This window comes from Polyodon spathula, chromosome 2 (assembly GCF_017654505.1).
Source record: "Polyodon spathula isolate WHYD16114869_AA chromosome 2, ASM1765450v1, whole genome shotgun sequence".
NCBI classification, from domain to species: domain Eukaryota; kingdom Metazoa; phylum Chordata; class Actinopteri; order Acipenseriformes; family Polyodontidae; genus Polyodon; species Polyodon spathula.
In genome coordinates this window covers 33,402,962-33,426,143 of record NC_054535.1, presented here as the reverse complement: position 1 = coordinate 33,426,143, position 23,182 = coordinate 33,402,962, and the positions used below count along the sequence as shown (strand labels likewise).

Below are 23,182 nucleotides of genomic sequence, written 5' to 3'. Positions count from 1 at the left end.
GTAAAATCACATCATATAATAAACTGTGTAGTAAATAAGGTCTATAGTAGCTGTTAGTTATTTGGCCCTGAAATGGGTAGAAGCAAATATTTATTAGGGTTTGAAAAGGGCAATCAGGAAATCAAAGTACATTATGTCACAAAGAACGACAAAGCTGAATGGGACTATTTGGCAAAGATGGTGGCTGCAGAGAATTAGGTCAACTGAAATAAGGCACAATAACAAAAACTCTGAATACAGATAGTCAGCAAATTGTATCGACCAGAACATTCTGATAGGAGTTACGCTAGGCAAGTGAGATTGTGTATTATGTCCTTAGAATTTTAAGCTTACTATTAATAGAAAGTTAAGTTTTAAAAATGCACTTACATTTTTTTTAAAAATCTACAGTTTACCTGTTATAGCCACTGTTAATACCCTAGCCTACGTACTATTTTGTTATGTGATTAAATACAATATATAATTTTCTATATTGGTGAACTAAAACAAATCTACAGAAAAATTATAATTGAGTCATTTGGTGAGTATACACACACACACACACACACACACACACACACACACACACACACACACACACACACACACACACACACACACATATATATAAAGCAGATTAATGATTACATGTGCCAGTAACATGGAATGCAAACACATTAAAACTAATATATTGTACGTACCCAACTGCTTTTCACCGACACAAAAATTAGACCTACAGTTAATTGAAATGTGAGATGAGGTCCTTAACACATGTTCACAATCTACTGAAAGGATATGGTGCTCAAAATACAACTAAAGCACTAAAGCCATGCAGGAGTATAACATGTATTCATGATGCAATAGAAATGCCATCAATCTGCCAATGATCTAATGATCCAAATATAGCTGCATTTCATGTAGCTGTCCGTAGTGATCCTCAAGAGGAAAATGAATGAGTGGGGAATGGGGTTTTCAACACTTACCTTTCGTCTAATGCATAGGATATATGGTGAACCTATCAGGTTGCTAAGTAGAATTACAGAGTAGTAATAAGGATTGCATATTTACATAGTAACAGTTACCAATGAACTATTTATAGATAGAGGTTAGACTAGTGTCACTGTAATCAAGAACACAGTAATATACACACTGTCCTACCATTGTATGAGAAACTCTCCTGCCTGTTCACAATAGCTGAATCTGCGTGAGCAGCTCCTTGAACACAGGGCAGACGGACAGTGTTTGCCAACAGCTTTTGATAATGGCTAATTGCAATCAGGGTGGTCCCCCTATTCCAATGTAGTCTCTTCCCACATTCCATTGACCTGATGCTGTTTTCTCTAACTAAAGGTGTCCGACATTCCACCATTTGTGGGGTTGTGGGGTCCTTACTAGTTCTGTCTCTAATTCAGTTATATATCTGTAGGCTTCCGCTTCCCCTATTCACAGCACTCAAAACTATGTGAGTAGCAGTTACAGTATTTGGAAATTGTATAAGGATTTAAAAAAAAAAACATTTAATTTCCACCTGAATTGCACATGAGTTCTGGTCACTCACTGTGGAGGAACAATCCATTGTCACCATAGTGTTCCACTATGTCACTCGATGTGTCCGACCACTTGTACTTGTCAGTAATTGTCTTCTGAGATGTGTATTAATTCTTAAACACAGTCCTCCTTGATTTCCTGGCTGTAGTTGCAGTCGGAGATACAAAAGCTCAGAGTAGGCAGGCACCCACTATGGTGCCCCTTTCAAACTGACACATTGTTGCCTCTTTCCAAATTCTCCCACCTTGTCAGTGGAAGAGAGCTAGCTACTCACTATAACGAATAATGACGATATAGTTAACTTTTCTTTGCCTCAGTTAGTAATGAACAGGCACAAAATTATTTATTCTCAGTACTTAATCTTTGCAATTAGTTATGTTTATGTTAATGGTGGCGTCAACTGCATCAAACTTTTTTGTGAGTGAAAATGCAAAAATAACTCCATTGATAGTTTACGTATACATCGTTCCTCACACTGCTGCAGCTGAAGTTAGGCTGAGTGCATTTGTAGCAGCCAGTGCAGAAAGCTCAGGGGAACTACTACGCCACCATTACTACCTTATTGTGTGCCTACTTATATATGCTTCAAATAAAGAGGCCACACCCTGTGTAGCAGCAATACCATTACACCATTATGTCACAATGTGAAAAGTAACAAGCAATCACCATCACGTCCAAAAATGGTAGGACAGTGTATTTACAGTATGAATCTATGTGAAATTAGACAAACATTTTGAATTCTCATACAAACCTGTCTAATTGAATTATTCATTTTTGGTTTCTAAGAATATATGAAAAAGCATGCAACCCCCACTACAAAACTCTGTACCTCATATTTATCAAGGTGTCTGGCAAGAAGTTTGTAAGAGGGACTGGAACATTAAAAGATGACCTCCTAACCACCATTTTTCCATTGCTGACCAAATAAATGGCATTTTGATCTTTCACTCACAGGTGTTCCTGTTGAAACGTTTGTTGGGGGGTGGGGGTTGCTAACTGTGACTGTTTAAGAAACATTCGCATTCAAAACTCATAGAGTAAAATAGCTTCTATATTCATTTAGATAATTTTTTTACCATCCCACTGCCTTTTTAAAATTGTTGTGATTGGCTATATATCTTCTGTTCCTTCGATATTAAATATGAACATATTGAATACAATTAAATAGTTGTTTTTTTTTTTTTTTGTTTTTTTTTAATTGTGTTGAAATCTCTCTTTGTGTCCAAAAAATCTGTTTAACTATGTGATATGGACACCAACTTTGTTTACCTGCTTGGCAACTGCACTGCTCTTACTTCTATATTGGGAATAAAGTTAACGTGGAGGATGGATAGCCTGGGATTACTCCCCAAAACACGTGGTTGATGAAATCCAGTAGGATTCCCACAGGTTGTAAAATGATCCAATCAACCCCTAAGTCATTTATTATATGTTTCCAATTAACATTTAAGCTAAATTCAGTTCTGCAGTGGAAAGCTAACTGTCTATTGTGTACGGGCTCCTTATTCCAGAAAAAAACACCTCAATTTAACTTGAAGCTACTTACTTTTCAAGCAATCACTTTAAAACGGCACGTTTTCACTGGCACATATATTTTCCTTTAAGGACATAAAAACTGATTACAGACACACTTTGGAATGCTAGCCCAAAATAGGTTGTTACAGCAGGCTGCAGAGAAATAAATAAGAAACGAAGTACCTTAGTTGTGAAGAAATTCAAAAAAGGAAAATTAAGGATGTTGTTGAAAATATCTAAAATAATAATACTAATAATAATAATAATAATAATAATAATAATAATAATAATAATAATAATAATAATAAATAATAATAATAACAACATATTTATGAAGAATTAAAAAAATAAGTTTTATCCTGCTGTGACCCAAAAAGATGTATGCTCCTTGGATTTAATTCCCCTCTCAAATATTGATAGCTGACATCCAAAGAAATCCTCTTACTTTTTAGGGAACAAATAACCAATGGAAAAAAGTGCATTATAATGTACACTGGATTGCAAGAGGATATAAAAAGGTACATGCAGAAGCAACCCACAAATAAAACCTCAACAAAAATGGATAAAGGAGTCCTTTAATAGTACCGTGAAGAAGCTTACAGAAAGTGAATCATGGAAAGAAACATGTGAAAGAAAAAAATAAAGAGGAGAAAGGCAGCAGTATTACCAGTGTAGTATTACTCTTCACTAGGTTTTCACAAAATTGAGACTGGCCTTCTCTCATAACACTTAAAGTAATGTTACATTTGTCTGGTTAATTTTAGGAGCAGCCACAGTTTTAGGTGATACTGTTGTCTTTATCCTGTTGGTGTTTTAAATTAAATGAGAAAATGCAAGGTGAAATACAAAAAGGAAGGAAAGCGTTGAAGAAGCTCATACACACATGTGTGAACGTCTTTTTTTTTTTTTTTCTTGTGAAATTCAACCTTGAAAATTTGCGGGCCATAGCTAGGGAGGGATTAGAATGTGACCTCCATCACAATCCACCCATCGGACAAAACACAGAACCAAAATCAATACACAGTATAGGTTACATTTGGGGATGTCACACAACACAACAGCCAGAAAAGAATTCAAAGTAAAAACACACTGCCCAGATTTGTGTAGGGTATTTTGATTCAACTAAAGAAACATGCTCAATATCCATCTGGATGAGACACATCCAAGAATACTAGCTTCCACCCCCACACCACCCCCTGACTAGTTATGGCCCTGACACACATTTATTGAAAACTAAGACACAACTCTTGTGCTTCACAACATTCTTATGAAATAGGCATATACTGTCTGGTGAGCAATATTTAATTGCTAACATTTACTCTTACATACTGAGTCAACTAATTTAAAATAGTATTTCAGTCTCTCATTTTGCCCTGCTTATAAAAATAAAAGCACAGAACTGCCTTTTCTGAAAGGCACTGTGGCAGATTTCTTTAAGTCACTTACCCTGATATTTTTTCAGTAGGCAAACATTTACTTTCTCAATGTCCTTCTTCCAGCTACATCTTACATTCCAACATTTCCAAAAGCACTTTCTCTATGTGGCTACTGCTACTAAATCAGAACAGATTCACAGTTCCAATAAACATACAAAGTCAATACTCATACATATACGCTTGGCTGTTGACGCAACATAGTCTTGTGCATTAACCTACCGTAAAGACTGTGGAGGACTAAAATGTGAAAAGTGATATTCTGATATAAGTATTTAATATATATATATATATATATATATATATATATATATATATATATATATATATATATATTTTTCTTCTTAAAAAGAGTTTTGTTTAAAAGCAAGACCCACTTTGAAAAAAAAGCTCTTATTTCTTTACCCCTTGGACTAGTAGCTAGCAAAGATACACCCATGGATACTGTACTTACTACAGGGACTGCTAAAAAATAATCTAAGACGAAAAATATTGATGACATGGATAAAATAATGTGCTGTTTGTAATAAACAAAATGTTATATTATTTCAAAGTACCATATTTCTTTGAATTTAAGACGCCCTCAAATTTAAGACGCAGCCCAAATTTCCCACCCTCAACTCCAGGAAAAAATAAAAAATCAAATAAAGATGCATTTAAACATATAAGAAATCGACGTGTGGAGGCAGTTTGTGGCCGTCTGCTGTCACACAGAGCATTACAGCTATGTGCTGCTTCTCATTTCCAGTCATGATTACTCGCACATGTTTTTATTTTTCTCTTTCTGTGAACTGTGGCATTTCTTGGCAAGTAGAAAAATACTGGGGTCTGATTGAGCCTAATAACGAAACACTGAAATTGTAAAAGCTTCTCTTCTCAGGAAGCTAATGATGCTTTCTGACAGGGAGGACCCTGTCACTGGTTCAGTGCACTGCTGCTTTGGTAAACAGGAAGGCTTGCCGGGAGGTCATGATTGGCTGGGGGGGGCGTGCCCTGTGAGCCTACCTCTGTTTAAGAACACAGCCTCTGCACCACGTCCACAGCGACACAGGCGGGAGCTGAGCAAATGCTTGCTTTGTTTACATCGAGGATAATTACTATGGAACCCATCAACTGCCAGTCCGTCACGTTGCTATTTATATACTCAGGCTGTTACATCTTTTGTTGGCGATTTTAATACATGTATCACTATACTGTACTCGAATTTAAGACGCAGGCCAGTTTTGAGAAGAAAAAATTGGTTTAAAAAGTGCGTCTTAAATTCGAAGGAATACGGTATATGTTTTGTAATCACATTTTTTAGATAAACATTAGCATATAGTGAGCTGCCATTCAAACATACACTTACAGGTCACTCTATAGTAAATGTCATCAAAAAAGTCGAAGCTGTTTGACTGTCAAATGGTCTTGATTGAATAAAATGAATGTTTTACTAATTCTGATTTGTGGAGCTAAAATGGCATCCTTTTACTGTAGAATGATGTATCTCATATGTATTGAGGGCTTTACGATAATTTACAGACACTATTTATCTAAAACATTAATGCACCCTCAGTACTCCAGGCCTGTAGTCAACTCTACCATGACTCTCCACCATAAGGTGTACTGCTGCTGCAGCCACTTTATCCTCTGAACTTTCAAGCATAGCGGAAATTGCCTTTCAGCAAAACCAATTACTCATCCACATCTGCTGGTTTCCACACCTGGGCTGCTACTCCAGATTTCTTGGCTGAGAACTTGGGCCTGGGAGCCCTAAGCATAGCGCCCCCTAAGGATGATGACTCTTGCTTGGTATACAGCGGATAGCTTGGCGCTGTATAGGCGTTAGCAGGAAGCTGGAAGGAACCAACTTGCACAGCTGGCGACAAAGGAGATAACCCATAGGATGGTCCTCTGCAAACCTGGGGCTGCTGGTGTGGGGCAGAATACGCAGCGTTCATCTGTCCAGCTGACTTCACAGGGGGCAGGGGTTCGTACATGATGGGCTGTTTTGAAGAGGCAGGGGCAGCTTTGGGCAGAGGGGTTTTGGCGTCAGTGGGTGGGTCATAGGTGAAGAGAGAGGAGTTCAGCTGATAAGGTTGGTGTTTCATGACATCCAAAGCATGGAGGACTTTGGTGGGTTTTTTCCCTTTGGTTTTGGTCTTCCCTGTAGGGCCAGACTGGGGCTGGTTCTTGATTGCCCCTGGGGGGTAGGCGGGAGAATGGATAGGGTTGTAGGACAACGGAGGAGGGGCTCTGATGTTGGATGAGTATTTCCATGAGCAAGGTAGGGATGGGGTTGGTGACTGGGATCTGGGTTTGTTGGCCTGCACAGTTGAGGAGTCGACCACAAACTTCTCCATACGAGACTGCCTCCTTGCAAACAGCTCTGCACCTCTACCCTTCAAGGCTTGCATCTCATAGGCTTGGCTCACTCCACCAGTTGGAGCGACATTACCAACTGGAGTGGTCGGTGGTGTTTTAGAGGAATATGAATGAGCCAAGGTCACTGACTGGGGATCGTGAGGAGCCACCGCAGTCTTCAAAGTGGTTTGAGGCTGGCTCCACATACTGACTGGTTGCTGTGGTGGCAGGGCTTGAATAGAAACAGGAGCAGGCGCAGGAGCAGGAGCAGGTACTGCTTTTTGGATAGGAAAGGATGGAGCTTGGTTGGACACATCTGGGTGAGGAGACCAAGGGGGTGACGCTGGGTTGATAGATGGCTTGGGAGCTACAGGAGGAGGCATCTTTTGCTTGACGGCGGAGGACTGCTGAAAATTGCAAGCCTCAGCACCTAGACTGAGGTAGTCTTCCTCTGGGCCTGACTCAAAGCCTGCCAGCGGAGCCCGCTTGTCCCCTTTGTTAAGAAGGGACAGGAGCTCAGGGTTAGGTGATACCTTGGGTTGCTCTATGAAGGTAAACATGGGCTTTCCAGTGTTCCTTTTTCGTGTCTCTTGCAAAATCCCGGACCTGATTGCTGGAACTGAGATCCGTTCATCTCGGGATGCAATCTGCTCCCCAGAGCCTGTAGGTGACCACACTTGCGAGTGAATATTGACAGGCACAGGAGGTATTACTACCCTGTACTTGTTTTCTGTTTGAGAGCTGAGAGAAGAGTAGTGTGGGGCAGGATGATCTGACACTGGGCTGGTCACACTTCTAGTAGGTGAAAACGGTGCTGGCACTCTGTTCTGCACACCAGTGAAGGGCCTGGCTGTTCTGTTGGTAACATTGGACTTCTGGTATTCAGTTGTCTGGTAAGCAGAACTGTGATGAACCATCTCAGACCTCCCATTGACTCCATTTACATTGGGCCCTCCAGGAGGGTGACCATGATTTAGCTGCTGTTGCTGTTGCTGTAGCTTCATCTGCTGATTGACATCAAAGTAACCCTGGCTCATGTCGCTTTTTGTTTGCATTGAGGACTGTGAGTAAGAGCTCTCTTGCATTTGGTAAGAAGTGCTTTGGGTGACCTCTGAACTCTGTTGTGTATCGACATCCCTGTGGTCCTCCACTGGTATCCCCATCCTTCGCATCTCTTCCTGTTCAGCCGTGATCTGGTCCACCATCTGCCTCCTCTTGGCAAACATCAGGGCCCCTTTGCCCTTGGTCTCAGGCAGACGTTGCATCTCTTCCTCGTCGTTAAGTTTCTTCTCTATTTCCAGCAATCCTGTATCCCAATCAAATGTCACAATGCGGGCTCGGCCGTTGGTATCAGTGAAGAAATCCTCGTCAATCTCTGATTCACTGGTGGCCAGTAAAGTGACCTCAATGGCTTTGTCGTAGCCTTCCTCACCCTCCTCGCCCTCCTCTGGCTCGCTCTCTCCGGTCCCGTAGCTAACAAGTGTGTACTTCTTGGCCCTCTGCTGGTGCTTCTTGAACATTAACACCCCCTTGTTGCTGGAATTCGGAGCTGCAGTTAGCAGCAAGGCAATGCGCTTACATTTAGATTTGGCCTCCTTTACCTGCTTCTCCGACAGGCTCTCACTGCGCCTGAGCCCTGTAAGGAGGGACAGAGAGAGAGAGAGAGAGAGAGAGAGAGAGAGAGAGAGAGAGAGAGAGAGAGAGAGAGAGAGAGAGAGAGAGAGAGAGAGAAAGAGAGAGAGAGGGGGAGAAAATCAAAAGACAGAAGAAGACAGCATTAACATCATCCCAGAACTACAGGGGAGGTGCTCTAGGTTAGAGGAACAGTTAATAGTCACCTTCTCAGACATACTCATTTTTACTGAACCAAGAGGCTCAAACCATATTTTATACTGTCACTGCTTGATTCAGAGCTATGAGCACATCTACAGGCTATTAATAACCCATGCAATCATTTAATCCTAGCATATCATCATAGTGTATGCTATTAAGAATGAACAAACTGTCAAATATAGGTGGAGATTTAGAGCCAGAATCTATATATACAAAAATGATCTTGCAGAATAAAAAGTATAGACAGAATGAAATGGATATACAGATCAACAAGATTATCACACAAACACTTTCCCTCTGCTTTATGACGTACAATTTGAAAATACCTTTCAATCCTGCCTCTTCATACGTTATACAACCTGATTAGTCTTATCAATATCATATAATATATGTATGTATTTATTGTACATGCAATTAAATATATGTTTGTTGAAATGTAGCTCTTCCAACTTTCTGTCAGCAGTAAACATGAGAATATTGAAACTCAATGCAGCATTCATGTTAATATTGCCAATGGAGGCAAAAGCAGTTGGATAATTTCAGTTGAATTTCCATTAATAAATCATTTTCATGCTGCCCCATAAACAGTTCCCAGTGACATACATATATTTTTATTTTTTACCACAGAAACTTTAAATTTAGATTTAAATCTAAATTGATTGTATAAATATAATGTTTGATAGGAAATGTTTGAATACATAGTTATTCAACCCATGACAAGACAGCATACCTTACTTAAGACTTCATCACCTTTAGGTTTAGGTGTCATGTAACTCTACATTATGAGTATCATACAATTTTTCATTCTTTTTCTGGGCCTTTCCTTGATGCATAAAGCAAGTATTTTCTGTTTATCACTGACATTATCTAATATATGCAGAAATAGGTTAAGATATACACATACACCATTTTACATCAATCCATAATTACATACATACTGTACATATACACTTATTTGCTTTTCAACATAAATAATATATTAACTTTTGATGATCACCAGTCTTGCACATTATTTCAGACAGACCCCTTGCTCATCTATCAGTCATGCTTTTCGGCAGGCACTAATTTTACAATATGATGAAATAAGATGACGGCAACATCTCCAATTGGTATTAGGCGGTTCTGCAATTTGCATCCCAGCCATCATAAATCATGTGTCATTTTCAGACTTTCTAGCACATTAATAAGTAAAACAAAGCAATGAGACATATTTCAATCCATCTGATATAAACTAAATCAGCTATACAAAAAGTATCAAGGCTGCCTGTGAATCTAATGACTATTTCTATACCTTTTTTAAAATGACTTCCAAGGCTATTAACTTTAATGTTCAGAGACAGCTAACACTGCTGCAAGAAAAGTATTGCTGTTTAGACAAATGATTAATTAAAAACACTTGCCTATTCACGCTTTGGGAATTTTTTTAATTCCCTGTAACTACAGCTTTTGTAACTAATTCCATTTAAATGAAATAAACCGAATTGTACTAATAAAACACTGGTCAAGTTGCATATGTGTCTGTGCACATACAAACATACAATACTTTATATACTGGTGCAAACAGTGCAGGCATGTACATTTAAAAATAGCCTTGGAATACAAACTAGGTTCACAGCAGGTTAGTTAGTCCTTATCAACAGGTTCACATGGCTACATTTGAAGCTGCTGTACCATTGTTTAACAAAATATGCACCTTAAAGTTATACATTAACTGACATAATAATAACTGTAAGATGCAAGCAGACAGAGTTTAAAAGCCCCCTTTCCTTTTTTCAAAGGGTTTCAAACTAACCTCAGGATCTAGAAGGCAGGAGAAATGGGGAGTTCTCTTTTCACTGCGGTCAAGACTTGCAGTTTTAAAGGATCAGATAACTAGCCAGGATTACACATGCTGGTGTCTGTCAAACACTTCTGCAAGCATCATCAGCCTGCCGAGCAGCTCTCATTTTATTCTTGTCCCCTCTAACTCCAAGCAACAGAACAGTCACCATGCACACCCTCTTCCAATAAAACCCACAGATTGGGAAACCAGTTGGAAAAGATATTGTTAGGAAATAAACACATGCCATCCTTGTGTCTGTTCCTATCTGCTTTGGTAAATCAACACCTATTCTGGGGCCAAAAAGCAATGGCAAAAGAATAAAACTAAAATATATACATATATAACACCTTACCTTCAGTCATAACTTCTCTAGACTCTATTATCTTATTTTTTTTTTTTTGCAAAGAAGAGTGATTCATACAATGTGGAAATATATCTGAATTCTTAAAAATACTAAAAACGGCTGATCATGCTCCTTTAAAAATTTTTTAAAATAAAATCAAAAAATAATCCCCACCTCCATTCAAGAAACCAACCAGCTGAAATGAATGAAATCTGTTGTACTTACTGGAGTGCCTTGCCCGGTGCTTGTTAGGTCTGCTGTGATCCTTCCCTGACTCTGAATCCCTCTCTTCTTCTCCCTGCTCTTCACCCTCTGATGAAACTCCAAAGGAGACAGAAGCAGGAGGTGCTTCAGTGTGCCCTCCTTCCACTTGAGAATCACACCCACTCAGACCAGACTCAGACCTGCAGACCAATACCTCCTCCTCCTGCTGCTGCTGCGTGCACCGGACGGGGCACTCTAGGGTCACCTCCACTCGGCCGAGCGAGGATGAGGAGCTAACCAATTCGTCTACTCCAAGCACCTGCCTTTTGACCCGAGACAGCTGGACGGACTGGGTTTCAATGGTGCGGACGGGTTCCTGTCTGTTACTCTCTGAGTTGGCGGATTCAAGGCCTTGGTTGTCCTCTTCTTCTTGATTTACCCATGAAGCACTGCTTTTCTCACCCCTCGTAACACTGACATCAGCTGCCTGGGGGTCTCTGTATCTGTGATCTGAGAGGGACAACTGGAGCTCCACTACTGCTCCTGGGTAGAATGCTCCCTTCTCTCTGCCTCTGCTAGGAGTTTCTAGGCTGCACCTCTCTCTTGGGTATTCCCTATCTGTTCCATGAAATTTGGGGTTTCCCTGCCTGGTGCCCCCTGACAGGTCTGTGTCGCTCTCTGTTTCTCCATAGTAGGCTTCATCTTGAGACTCAGAGATGTAAAGCTCTCTCGTAGTGGGGGCCTTGCTGGATGGCCAGATCTGCAGAGTCGTGCTCTCAAGGCCCACACTGGCACTAGTTTCACCAAAGTATGCCTTCTCAGAGTCAGGATCGGAGAGCTCATGTAATCCAGAAGAAGACCTTAGCCAAGAAGAAAGTCATACTTTAAATTGTGAACATACAGGCAAAACCTTAAAAGTTTTAGGTGACTGGTATTTTTTTTTTTCTCTTGTAAGCATGGTATAGTATATTTCATGTTACTATGCAGGTAAAGTATATTGACTAGCATATAGGATCCATATTTTGTTGCACACTTTTGATAATGATCTGAAAGACTGAGTAATGAAAGAAGTATCTGCATAAAAACTAGAAAGGCACACCTAACAAGAAAGCGTAAAAGGTTCATAACATGTCAAAAATGCTATAACTCTCACCTGGAAGGACCTGCATAACTCCTTCATTGAGCAAAATGGGACAGTTTGGCCTGGGCCATGAATCAATTTTTTACTGAGCCCTGATTAGGTTTTCTACAAGAGAACATGGCTATACAAACTGCCAGCTGCTGCCTTAAAAGAACAGAAACCTGCATTTAGAATGGTTGTGACACGGTAGCAGAAATGGAAATGTTTATATGCACAGTCCTTTTGTGTTTAGAAACAGTCTGACTCCCCCTGTGTGCATCTGTCTGTAACCATGCATAGATATACTGCTAAAGAATGAATACAGGCATTTTCTAAATTGTTTTTCCACAATCATAACAAACTATGTTCTTTGCTTAACAGATAAACATTTCACCATTGACAAATTATACTTATATTATCTGGGGGGGACGACACCAGAATGAAACTAAATAAGGTAAAACAAAGAAAAACATCCATCTCTCACACACATATGCACTCCCAGTCTGCTGACAGGATCTGCTATATGGATGAAATTAATAGTTTCACCCGCTTTAAAATGTGACTTATTACAGATCCCAACGTAATTTTTTACTTTTTAATTTACAGTATTACCCAAAGATGTCTATTACATATATAATTCCAAAGTGGGTTGTACAGAAAAAAAAAGATATCCAGAGACTCCTCATGTGAAATGAGGAGAGAACCAGAACCAATTGGGGTCTTTCTGGCTCATTTTCTGGATTATCAAAGAACGAGTCGCTAAGTACAACAATTAGTCAGTTTCATACTTTATTACACATCAAAATCAACATGCAAATTTGCAACTTTTTCCAGTATCGCTTGATGTCCTTTCAGTCCTTCCAATAAACATACTCACAATGCATGCTTTTCACACACACAACCTGCTAATAAGGATATATTTCTACAAGAAGAGTACCAGACACCGACAACCTCAACATATCAAACCCAAATAAGGAATGCGTCCTTGTCAGTAATGTTCCACAAGCTTGTCTTTAAATTGAGAACGTACAAAATTTGAACAGAAGAATAAGAATACACAGACAAAGCAGAGCAACACATAAAATTGCTAAACATTGCTAGACATGGGTTTAGAGCAAACTTCTGAGTTACGCGCCACTGGGTGTCATTTTTTTTTTTAAGAAACTTGCTATGTATTAAAAGTGCATTGCGTTAAAATGGGTGTATACGAAAACTTTCAGAATGAAATTACATAAATATTCAAATTTGATTTACCTAATCATGCCAATCTGGGTTTACAACAGGTGTAACTGGATCGTTCTACTTGTCACCCCTGCTCTTTTTTTTTATCTCTATCTCTATCTCTATTTATCTATTTTTGAACAGCACACTATAAATATGTTTTTTAATGTGGTTACCACCTCCTCACTCAGAGATCTATCTCACCTGTTTAATGCATTTGTAATTCAAATTTCCACAACAACATTTACAGTATAAACAGATTAACCTGTTTTGAGATTATTCACATAAACCTGTTGTGAATTCCTGAGAATGTACTTTTGACAATCGTAGAGAAGCACTGAAGTAGCTCTGTGCCTTTTCCCTGGTTGGCATACTTTTATTTTTTGATACCGAGTTTCATTAGGCCTAGTGTGTGATCAGCTGGATTACAGAACATAGGAAGTGTATCTATGTCTCAGTAAGATGATGATTCTTAAATTTTTCCCTGGAATTTGACATATTTTGAGTCGTCATGGAATTATGTCAATCTAAAACAACCCCAAAAAATGTACAAAAAAAAACAAACAAAAAAAACTAAAAGGCAAGAAGTAATTGTAATGTGAGTAACAGACACCTTATTTACAATTAAAACATTGGATATCCCACACATTTACAGCCTCCTATCACCCGGCACGAAAAAACCTGCAGCAGCTGGTACACTGTGAACGAGGCCATGGAAAGGTCAGGCAAATTGCAAATTAGCAATCTAGCTGCTCATTACAAAATTCCATCTTGGTTACTGACTGCGACACCAGGACCATAAACCATGCAATCTAAATGCAAATGGAACATAAGTTCATAACATGTTATATTATGCTTGCTAAAGACCTGACTTAAGAATTTGAACCCTTCCTTTCTTTCTTGAATTTTTTTGTACGTACCACTTGACCAAAACCAAATCACCTTCCTTTTTTATATAATAGTTTAGCAGCTATTTCACAATCTACAAAACTCAACTACCAAGTAGCTGAGTGGGATGTGAAGGCATCACAACATTTTCTTACATGAGACACTTACATAACATTATAAGGACATTCTTATACTGTACTGTACATACTCGACTGGTGCAGTACGTAAAAAACACTTTTTCATTGTTGAGAACAGAAACTCTCCAAGCTTATTTTGTTCTTTAAGGCAATATAGACAAGGCCTCACTGTGTGGACTTTGGACTGAAGTTTACAAGATGTTTCTAAATTCATTTCTGCTCAGACTGACGCAAGGCTTAAACTACACATCAACATGAGAAGCATGCATTGCTGCTGAGTGTACTGTCTCTTCATTGTGGATAATTGAAGGGCTATCTCTAGAGTGGCAACCCATAATCTTCCTGCGCTTAACTGAACGCCACACAAGGTGACTTCACTAAATATTAGTCAACAGTAGCTACTACAACTTGTAGAGACTTAAAAATTGTAAAGTGGACTAACAACTAACACAGATCGGCTTATTTTTTGTCATATAATAGAAGTTTGAAGTTATTTATTTACCGTTTCACAAGCAATTGCAGGCTATCAGCCAGGCTTTCAATGACAGATGTGGCTTCAGAGTGTGAGAAGTCTGAACAAGGCTCTCCATTTATTGACACCACCTCATCTCCTTTGCACAGACCAGCAAGGCTAGCCCTGCCTCCTTCTTCAATCTGGCAAAACAAAAAAAAAAGGTTCAAAAGTCATGTACAATTTTGAAAATACACACCTCCAGTTTTATTAATAACACTATGATGTAGATTAACTAACTGTATTTACACGTGTTACATTATTTATTAAACGCATGAAGAATCATTCTATGATCTTGAGAATACATACTCTACAAGTTGCTAATGTACTGTATGTTTGCAACAGCCATTCTCTACACAGCCACATTATGATAATCTATTCAGCAAAAAATATTTAAATATTGAGAAAACTAGATCCTCCATACCTAAAGAAATAGCCAAAGAAATAAGATACATATAGCGGCCCTTAGTTCAACCAGACCTTGCTTATTGCAACTAATGTGTATACTTTTTGCATTTGCCTTTAAATGAGAGATGGATGTACAGTACATTGGTCTTAGTTGTGTCTTCCTCCACTTTTTGTTGAAGTATCACATTGTTTTATTCATGTTAATTTATTTTTTTGTCACATATTCCATTCATCACATTAATCACTGCTGCTAGCCAGTAATATACAAGTCAACATTAGATACTAGATATTTACTTAACACTTTTTGTTGTTGTTGCATATTATTATATATTATACACCACTAACACCCAGGCAGTTCAGGTGAATTTAAACCAGGGTGGTCTCCACCCTTTTGTTCCTCAGGTCCTAAGAAGTTGGTACAGCTGGAACAACAGTAACCCTAACAACACAAGCCTGCTCTGCTCATGTGGCTTCTTTAAACAGAAGAGCAAGGAGTACCTTGCTTTTCATAACATTTGCAAATATGGAATGGTATGCATGCTGTTTGAATTTTAGCTGGAAACAATGTTAACATCCAAACAGACGTGCAGCTAAACAGAAGAAGTTTTCCATGCTATAAATTAAACATTTGGAGGTATTTTCTTTTTTGCTTTCTCCAAGAGTTCCATGGCTGAGGATTAAATAAATAAATAAATAAATAAAGTTTCCTTTAAAGTAGTTATTAAAGTGTTTAGTGTGGTGGGTTTGTACAAATTATTTCAACTGTTATTTATTTTTATTTTTATTTTTTTAATGGGCAGTCAGCTGAGTGAAAAGGAACAGGTTATCTCAGGACAGAAATTGTGTTAGCTCTGAACAATAGTTCATCTGTTTGTTTGACTGTTTTAGAAATTAAATGTGTTTACTTCTGTACATCAACCAGGTATACCTTGACATCTACAGTGCCAAGAAAAAGTTTGTGAACCACTTAGGATTTTTACATATTTCAAACCTAAAATGTTATTAGATCTTAAACTACGTCCTAATAATAGATATAGATAACCTGATTAAACAAATGACACAAAAACATGATACTTTTTCAACATTTATTTATCCACAAATGATTCAACATTCAATAGCCATTTGTGAAAAAGTATGTGAACCTTTAGATTCAGTAACTGGTGGCACCCCCTTGAGCAACTGACTTCAACAAAGCATTTGCTGTAACTGTTGGTCAGTCTCTCACATTGGTTTTGAGGAATTTTGGCCCTTTCCTCCTTACAGAACTGCTTCAACTCAGTGACATTTGAGGGCTTCCTTGCATGGATAGCTTGTTTCAGGTCCTGTCACAACACTTCGATGGGGTTTAGGTCCGGACTTTGACTAGGCCATTCTAAAACGCAGAATTTCTACTTCTGCAGTCATTCTTTTGTAGATCTGCTTGTATGTTTAGGATCACTTTCGGTTCAGCTTCAGCTCATGGACGGATGGCCTGACCTTCTTCTCTACAATCTTCTGATACAATGCAGAATTCATGGTTGTGTCAATGATGGCAAGCCGTCCAGGTCCTGAGGCAGCAAAGCAGCCCCAAACCATCACACTCCCACTACCATGCTTGACAGTTGTGATGAGATTCTTCTGTTCGAACGAAGTGTTTGGTTTTCGCCAAACATAATGTTTCTCACTGATGCAAAAAAGTTCTACCTTGACTCGTCTGTCTAGAGAACATCATTCCAGAAGTTTTGTGGCTCATCTATGTGCTCTTTGGCGAACTTCAGACGGGCAGCAATATTCTTTTTAGACAGCAGTGGTTTCCACCTGGCTATCCTATGAACACCATTCTTGTTCAGTCTTCTTCTGATAGCTGAGTCATGAACACTCACATTAACCAAGATGAGAGTGGCCTGCAGATCCTTGGATGTTACTTTGGGGTTCTTTTTGACTTCCTTGATGATTTTACAGTTTGTTGGTCTTGAACAATCTCCATTTGTAGACTATCTGTCTAACTGTGGATTGATGGAGCCCCAAATCCATGGTTTTCTAACCCTTTCTAGACTGAAGAGCACAAATAACTGTTTTTCTGAGGTCCTCAGAGATTTCTTTTGATCGTGGCATGACGTGTTTCCACACACCTGTATGTTGAAGACCAAACTCACAAAGTTTCTGATCTTTATATAGGGTGGGGCCTCCCAAACTCACCCCTGAAGATCTACCTAATTATTTAACACCTGATTCTAATTATCCCCTTAAATGAGCTGATAAAACCAGGGGTTCACTTACTTTTTCACATACCCTGAATCTTAATTACTCATTGTTTGTCTAATTCATACATCATTTTGTTTCAAAAGACATGCAATTGGTTAATCTATTGGATATTTAAGAAAAGACTGGTTTTGATTCAAGAAGGCTATCATGGTAAAACTATGGAACTTCCATAATTATCATTGGGGTTCACAAACTGTATGTGCTGTTGATATACATTTGCTATCGGAAAAATAACATTCAAGAAGATTATTATCATTATTTTATTAGAATAGCTGTCATATTAGTATCTGTATCCTTGATATGTCCAGAAGCCGAAACAATGTGGCAAGTCCTTTTACTTAACAACCCCAGTAATCAAACTTGACAAAGTAATTCAAAGAATACATTGTTTAACCAAATACTAAGACAATAACTCAAAGTGTAAAGCAATTACAGTCATACAGCAATGACCTAAAGTCACATAACATCAACATGGCAGCCATACCTGGTTAGCGATCAATGTCACGGCCACCAAGTCATTCAGCAGAGAATAGTTTTGGAGACCACTGTGATAATTGCAGCACTATAAAATAACTGTGAAAAAAAATGTTTTTTTTTTTTTTGTCAATTAATAAACAAGATATTTACTGCATTTTGTAAAGTGCTTTGTGATGGTGGTCCACTATGAAAGGCACTATATAAAATAAAGATTGATTGATTGATTGAAGGTAATATTCCTTTGCACACATTTTTAAATCAAGTAGGCTTACATCTCAGGACTTGATAACACTATCTGAGAACACTGAGAGAAACGTATCTAAAGATTAGCATTAGCAACAGATCAGAAGAGACTCAGTTACTATAGTACTAGTTACGAATATCTGGCAGGAGCAGCCTCTCTCTGTGGTGAGATGTGATGAGTGCTCACCCTTTGAGTTTGTGCTTGAGTATGAGTGCGGTGGAGGGGGTACTCGTGTGTCTGAGTGGATCAGGGAGAGGGGTATATATGTGCATTATGCGACATGTGTGAAGGGCCAGGAAGATAATCACAGATGCTCTCTCACTCCCAACCACTTGTCTACATATTTGCACCAGGCTTTGGTCAGCACTGGCTTTAGGGAAATCTGCAGCTACGCTACTCAAGCGCCACCTGTTAACCAAACACTTCAGATCCAACCAAATGAAAGTAAATGACAAATTAGCCACTGCAGACAAGTACTGTAAGTTACTGTAAATCTAAGGTAACTAACAATAGCAAGGGCACATAAGAAAGATATATGGATATACTGTATTCCAAAAGGGATTGTCAGTCTTTACTCCTGTTATCCGTTTTACAGACTTTGCAAGTTCATTACAGTAAAATAAAACATTTATCACCTTTATCTTTCTCTACTGTCCTGTCAGCTGTCACACATGGCAACACCAAGCATTTCCAAGAAAACTGACTATAAATACTAATCCCATAAGTAGCTCTGTGGCATAAATACTGACCAGAGGTCACAACTGGGGCACAATTACCCATCTGTGAAAGGTGTGTCTTTCCTGTGGGCCTAAATCAACAGCATTTAAAGCAATTAAGTGTATTATGTGCACTGTATTGTTTACACCAATGTAGAAGGATAGCCAGAGTCACTGTATGTGTCTAGAGAAATGCTAAATTATTTGTTGACATTTATTTTAGTTTGAATTTGCTTTTTTCTCTACAGTTGTAGAAGGTTTAAAAAGATATATATGTTTTAATGTACATGTACACTATACTATACTATACTATACTATACTAGACTATAATACTGCCAACAATCTTTAGTATCCCTTTGTTTTTGACAAATGTATTAGCAGTTTTAAAATGTACTGCCGGTGTTCCAAACGCAACCTGGCTCTTTGGCATACTGGTTAAGATGCTCACTTGCGGTCTGTGTGGTTGCCAGTTAGCGCCCAGCCTCCCCCTGTTACACTTATCAGCCCAGCTATTACCCACTGTACAAAAGAGCTAGGCTTCAGACAAGCAGTTACAGACCTGATGTATTGTCTTCACATGCAATACCTAAATTACACCGCAAGTGTCCATCTCACACCTACTCTCACTGCTCTCTTACCATTTTTTTATTTTTTTAGGGAGGCAAGTCGTTTAGCCTTTGCTTAGAGGACTGGGAGCCAAGTTATCCATTGCTTTGCTATGCTGGTGTATTGAGAGTCACTGCATTTCCTCACACCACAGCTCCCTCCAGCTTTGACAAGGGGTACTACAGGATTCCACTGCATCACCTCCCAGATGGACAAGTAAAAGACTAATACAGTCTAAAATAAAATAGTTCTTCTGGAAACATATGTAACAGGCAGCTGTATTTATAGATACAGTATTCTTAATGACACTTGATATCAGTAAACTACCCCACTGAGACAATAAAAGTAGCTCCAAGAAAAGCATTTAGCAATTAAAATATCTGCAATTGATCGTAGTTTCCCCAGGGTTAGATCATACTCATCCGGGTGTATTTCAATTTACAAATATAGTACGGCATCATTTCAGCATGGCAAATTACCAACAGTACCATTAAAATAACATGCAGATGGAACTGGTGACAGCCCCAGTTTGATATCTGAACGAGGAGAGGTTGAGTTTTACAGACAGATGGAAATGTGGCATAAATGTTACAGGAGAGATTCTTCAAACACTTACAATATCATACTTAGAAGCATCAGCACTAATTCTATTCATGGCACTCATAACAAAACATAAATATTAAAGGGAAAAAGAAGAAAAAAAACCATTTGTTTTTAAATGCATAGATTTTTTAAATTATTTTATTTCTTTATTTATTTTTACCTAAAAAGAGGAAAATTGAATGAAAAATACTTTGGCACTGGGAGTGTTCAAATATTTTTTACTATGGGGAGTGTAACACTGTCACATTCTTATCAGCAGATAACAGAGATGTCAACAGGCTTTATCCAGCTTTTTCTGCAGAGATTAAACATAACACTTTTACCTTACAAATGTACTACCAAGCATCAAATACAGAATGCAATACATATCTACCATAACAATAACAAACTTAGTGTAATCTTTTTTCTTATATTTATAAAATATTTTTTAAAATTTTCAATCTATTTAAATGTGCTCTTATAATTAATTATATTCCTAGATTTATATTATTATTATTTATTTATTTGTTTGTTTGCAGAGGCCAGCATGTGGAGGGTGAATCACACATTCTGTGGGACTCAGATTAGCCTTCTCACAATTTAACAATAAATGCATAAATAAATGTCTATGGGTTATATGCTAAACAGACCTACAGTATATATTCTTCCTAAAACAAAACTGGATAATTTCACAGAATTTCTACTGTATGTCAGGATTTCTACTGTTTTCTGTTGTACCATTTAATATAAAAAGTGTATTAAAATGTTAAATCTTGTAGGATTACAGAAATCTTCACGCTTGTGCTACACTTTGTTTTTTTATTTGTTGTTTTTTTTTTGTTTTTTTTTACTTTGAATTGACGAGAACACTGCTGTGGGCAGACAAACAGAAAAACACAACTGAATAACCCAACTGTAAAATGTATATCAAAATTACATACACCATTACATACCTTAAAAAGATCATTTAAATCCATCAATGTTTCATTTTTGGAAGATATGCAGCTCTATAAGACATATGTGATAAATTACACTGACCACACATATGCCTGTGTGTCTGTTAGAATAAAAGGGGTTATGTTATTAAGTAAGGCTCAAAAACAAACAAAGTTACATAGTTTATGCTTTTTAATGTTTTAAAGGATTACATACTCGATAATCAGGAATTACTTTCTTTCAACAACCAGCTCAATATGACACTGTTTACATTATGTTTCAGTATGCACTTAATCTGAGCGCCATTTAGCCTGGCAGGTAAATGACTTTCACTGCAATGCAGAAATTCTCTAAATTGTCCTGTATTAAGAGCTCCACACTACTACTGATTTATAAATGTTCTTTCAAATGTCAATTTTAAAATGCTAAACAAAGCATTTTCTAGAGAGAATAACGCATGGGGTAGTGTGTGATATGAGAATGTAATGTCCCAATGCCTGATCCAAGTGGGCATTCAATTACAATTTATCACACACCTTTCCATGCAGTATTTTATTTTTTTTTTAATATTCAAACATAACACTGTCAAACAAGAAGGATGGATTCTCCATTTCTTTTCATTCCAATAACAATCCATCCTTTTACTCATATTTGTCAGAACTACGTTTTTATCTAAACAAGCTTATATTTTAAATAAGCTAACTTGCAATAGCTGGGTGGGCAGATCTTGTATAGCACCTGGCGTCTCTCAGCATAGATTGTAACTGCTTCAGTTTGCAACAGGTACCGTAACAATTTCTTATATATTTTTACATAATCTGCACTTCTTATTTGAACTCTCAACTAACATTCCTAAGAGCCAGGTGGTAACTATAAATCTGCATTACCTAGGAGATATATTAGACTTTGTTAATTTATTAATTTATTAATTTTCTATCTTCCCAGTTTGCTTCAAATACCTTTCAGTATTTTTTCAGAATTATAAAGAGCTTTCCAATCTCTGCCGAACATTGGTGACATGTTTACATTCATGGCTGTCCTCCCACAATTTGCATAATCTTTTCTTCCAGTCCAGTAGCAGCAACCTAACAAATTCTGTTGAGTCACTTATTTTATTTTGCAGCCATCTGGGATACTTTGAATCCATATTCCCACAAGATATTTCAGTCGTATTTTACAGATGTACTTTGATTAATTTTATTTCCGGTTTTTATTCCGGAAATCCACACAGTAAGGAAATTAAAACTTTTTCAGGCAAGGTCAAATTGATCATCATGAAAAATAATGCATTTTCAATGCTACATGTGTGATTATGATACTGACTCTTTAAATTGATGTTCTTAAGATACACACATTGCACATTATTTATTGGTATCAAAGACAATGCAGTATTATAATTGTATTATTGAATTCCGTTTATCATACATCAACCAGTACAGAAGTACTACCAAGATACAATAACACACATTCACCAGGCAAATTTAAACTGGGCTGTAAAGCTGACAGAAAACACTACATACAAGTGAGGCTTTTGCAATCTACACCTACTATGAACTACTGATCATGTGTTGTACAGTAAATGAGCTGCAAGTACTGTATATAGATATCAGCTGAACTCTGCAGTGGCAGGAACTATTCTCTGTAGATGAATGATTTTATATCTTACGAAATTTATTCAGTCAGAAATACATTTACATAACAATGCTACATATATTCTATCAATTAAAACAACTACGCGTCAGAAAGCAACAGTTCTGCAGTTCTTGACATTTCACATCATTCAGATTAGCCTGGATAATTTCCACGCCATAAAAGTAGAAACCCAATTAACATGACAAATGCACACTTTTCTGCCACTCACTGTCCACATCTATAAAATTGGAAATCAATTAAATATAACCATACACTTACTGCTGACAGAGAGCAGACAAACAGCTGAGCTGGCCAGCGGAAATTTGCTCAACTTCAGAAGTTTCTATGTGTTTTTTTCTTTTTTCATAGAACCATGCTTATAACCTATCCATAGTCAGCTGTGTGAGTTGAAAAATAACTGAACTTTGAACATAACTTTA

At 37.8% G+C, this 23,182-nt stretch overlaps 1 protein-coding gene across 1 annotated transcript in view; it reads right to left on the bottom strand.

Moving 5' to 3' along the window:
* The window catches only part of LOC121295443 (synaptopodin-2-like), a 47,547-nt gene that overhangs the window by 13,701 nt on the left and 10,664 nt on the right, over positions 1 to 23,182 (bottom strand). Inside the window, exons 2-4 of the mRNA XM_041220058.1 lie at positions 14,889 to 15,040; positions 11,042 to 11,880; positions 6,179 to 8,454 (exon numbers count right to left, since the gene is read on the bottom strand). Coding sequence (XP_041075992.1) covers positions 6,179 to 8,454; positions 11,042 to 11,880; positions 14,889 to 15,040 — 3,267 coding nt within the window. The remainder of the gene's footprint in view (positions 1 to 6,178; positions 8,455 to 11,041; positions 11,881 to 14,888; positions 15,041 to 23,182) is intronic.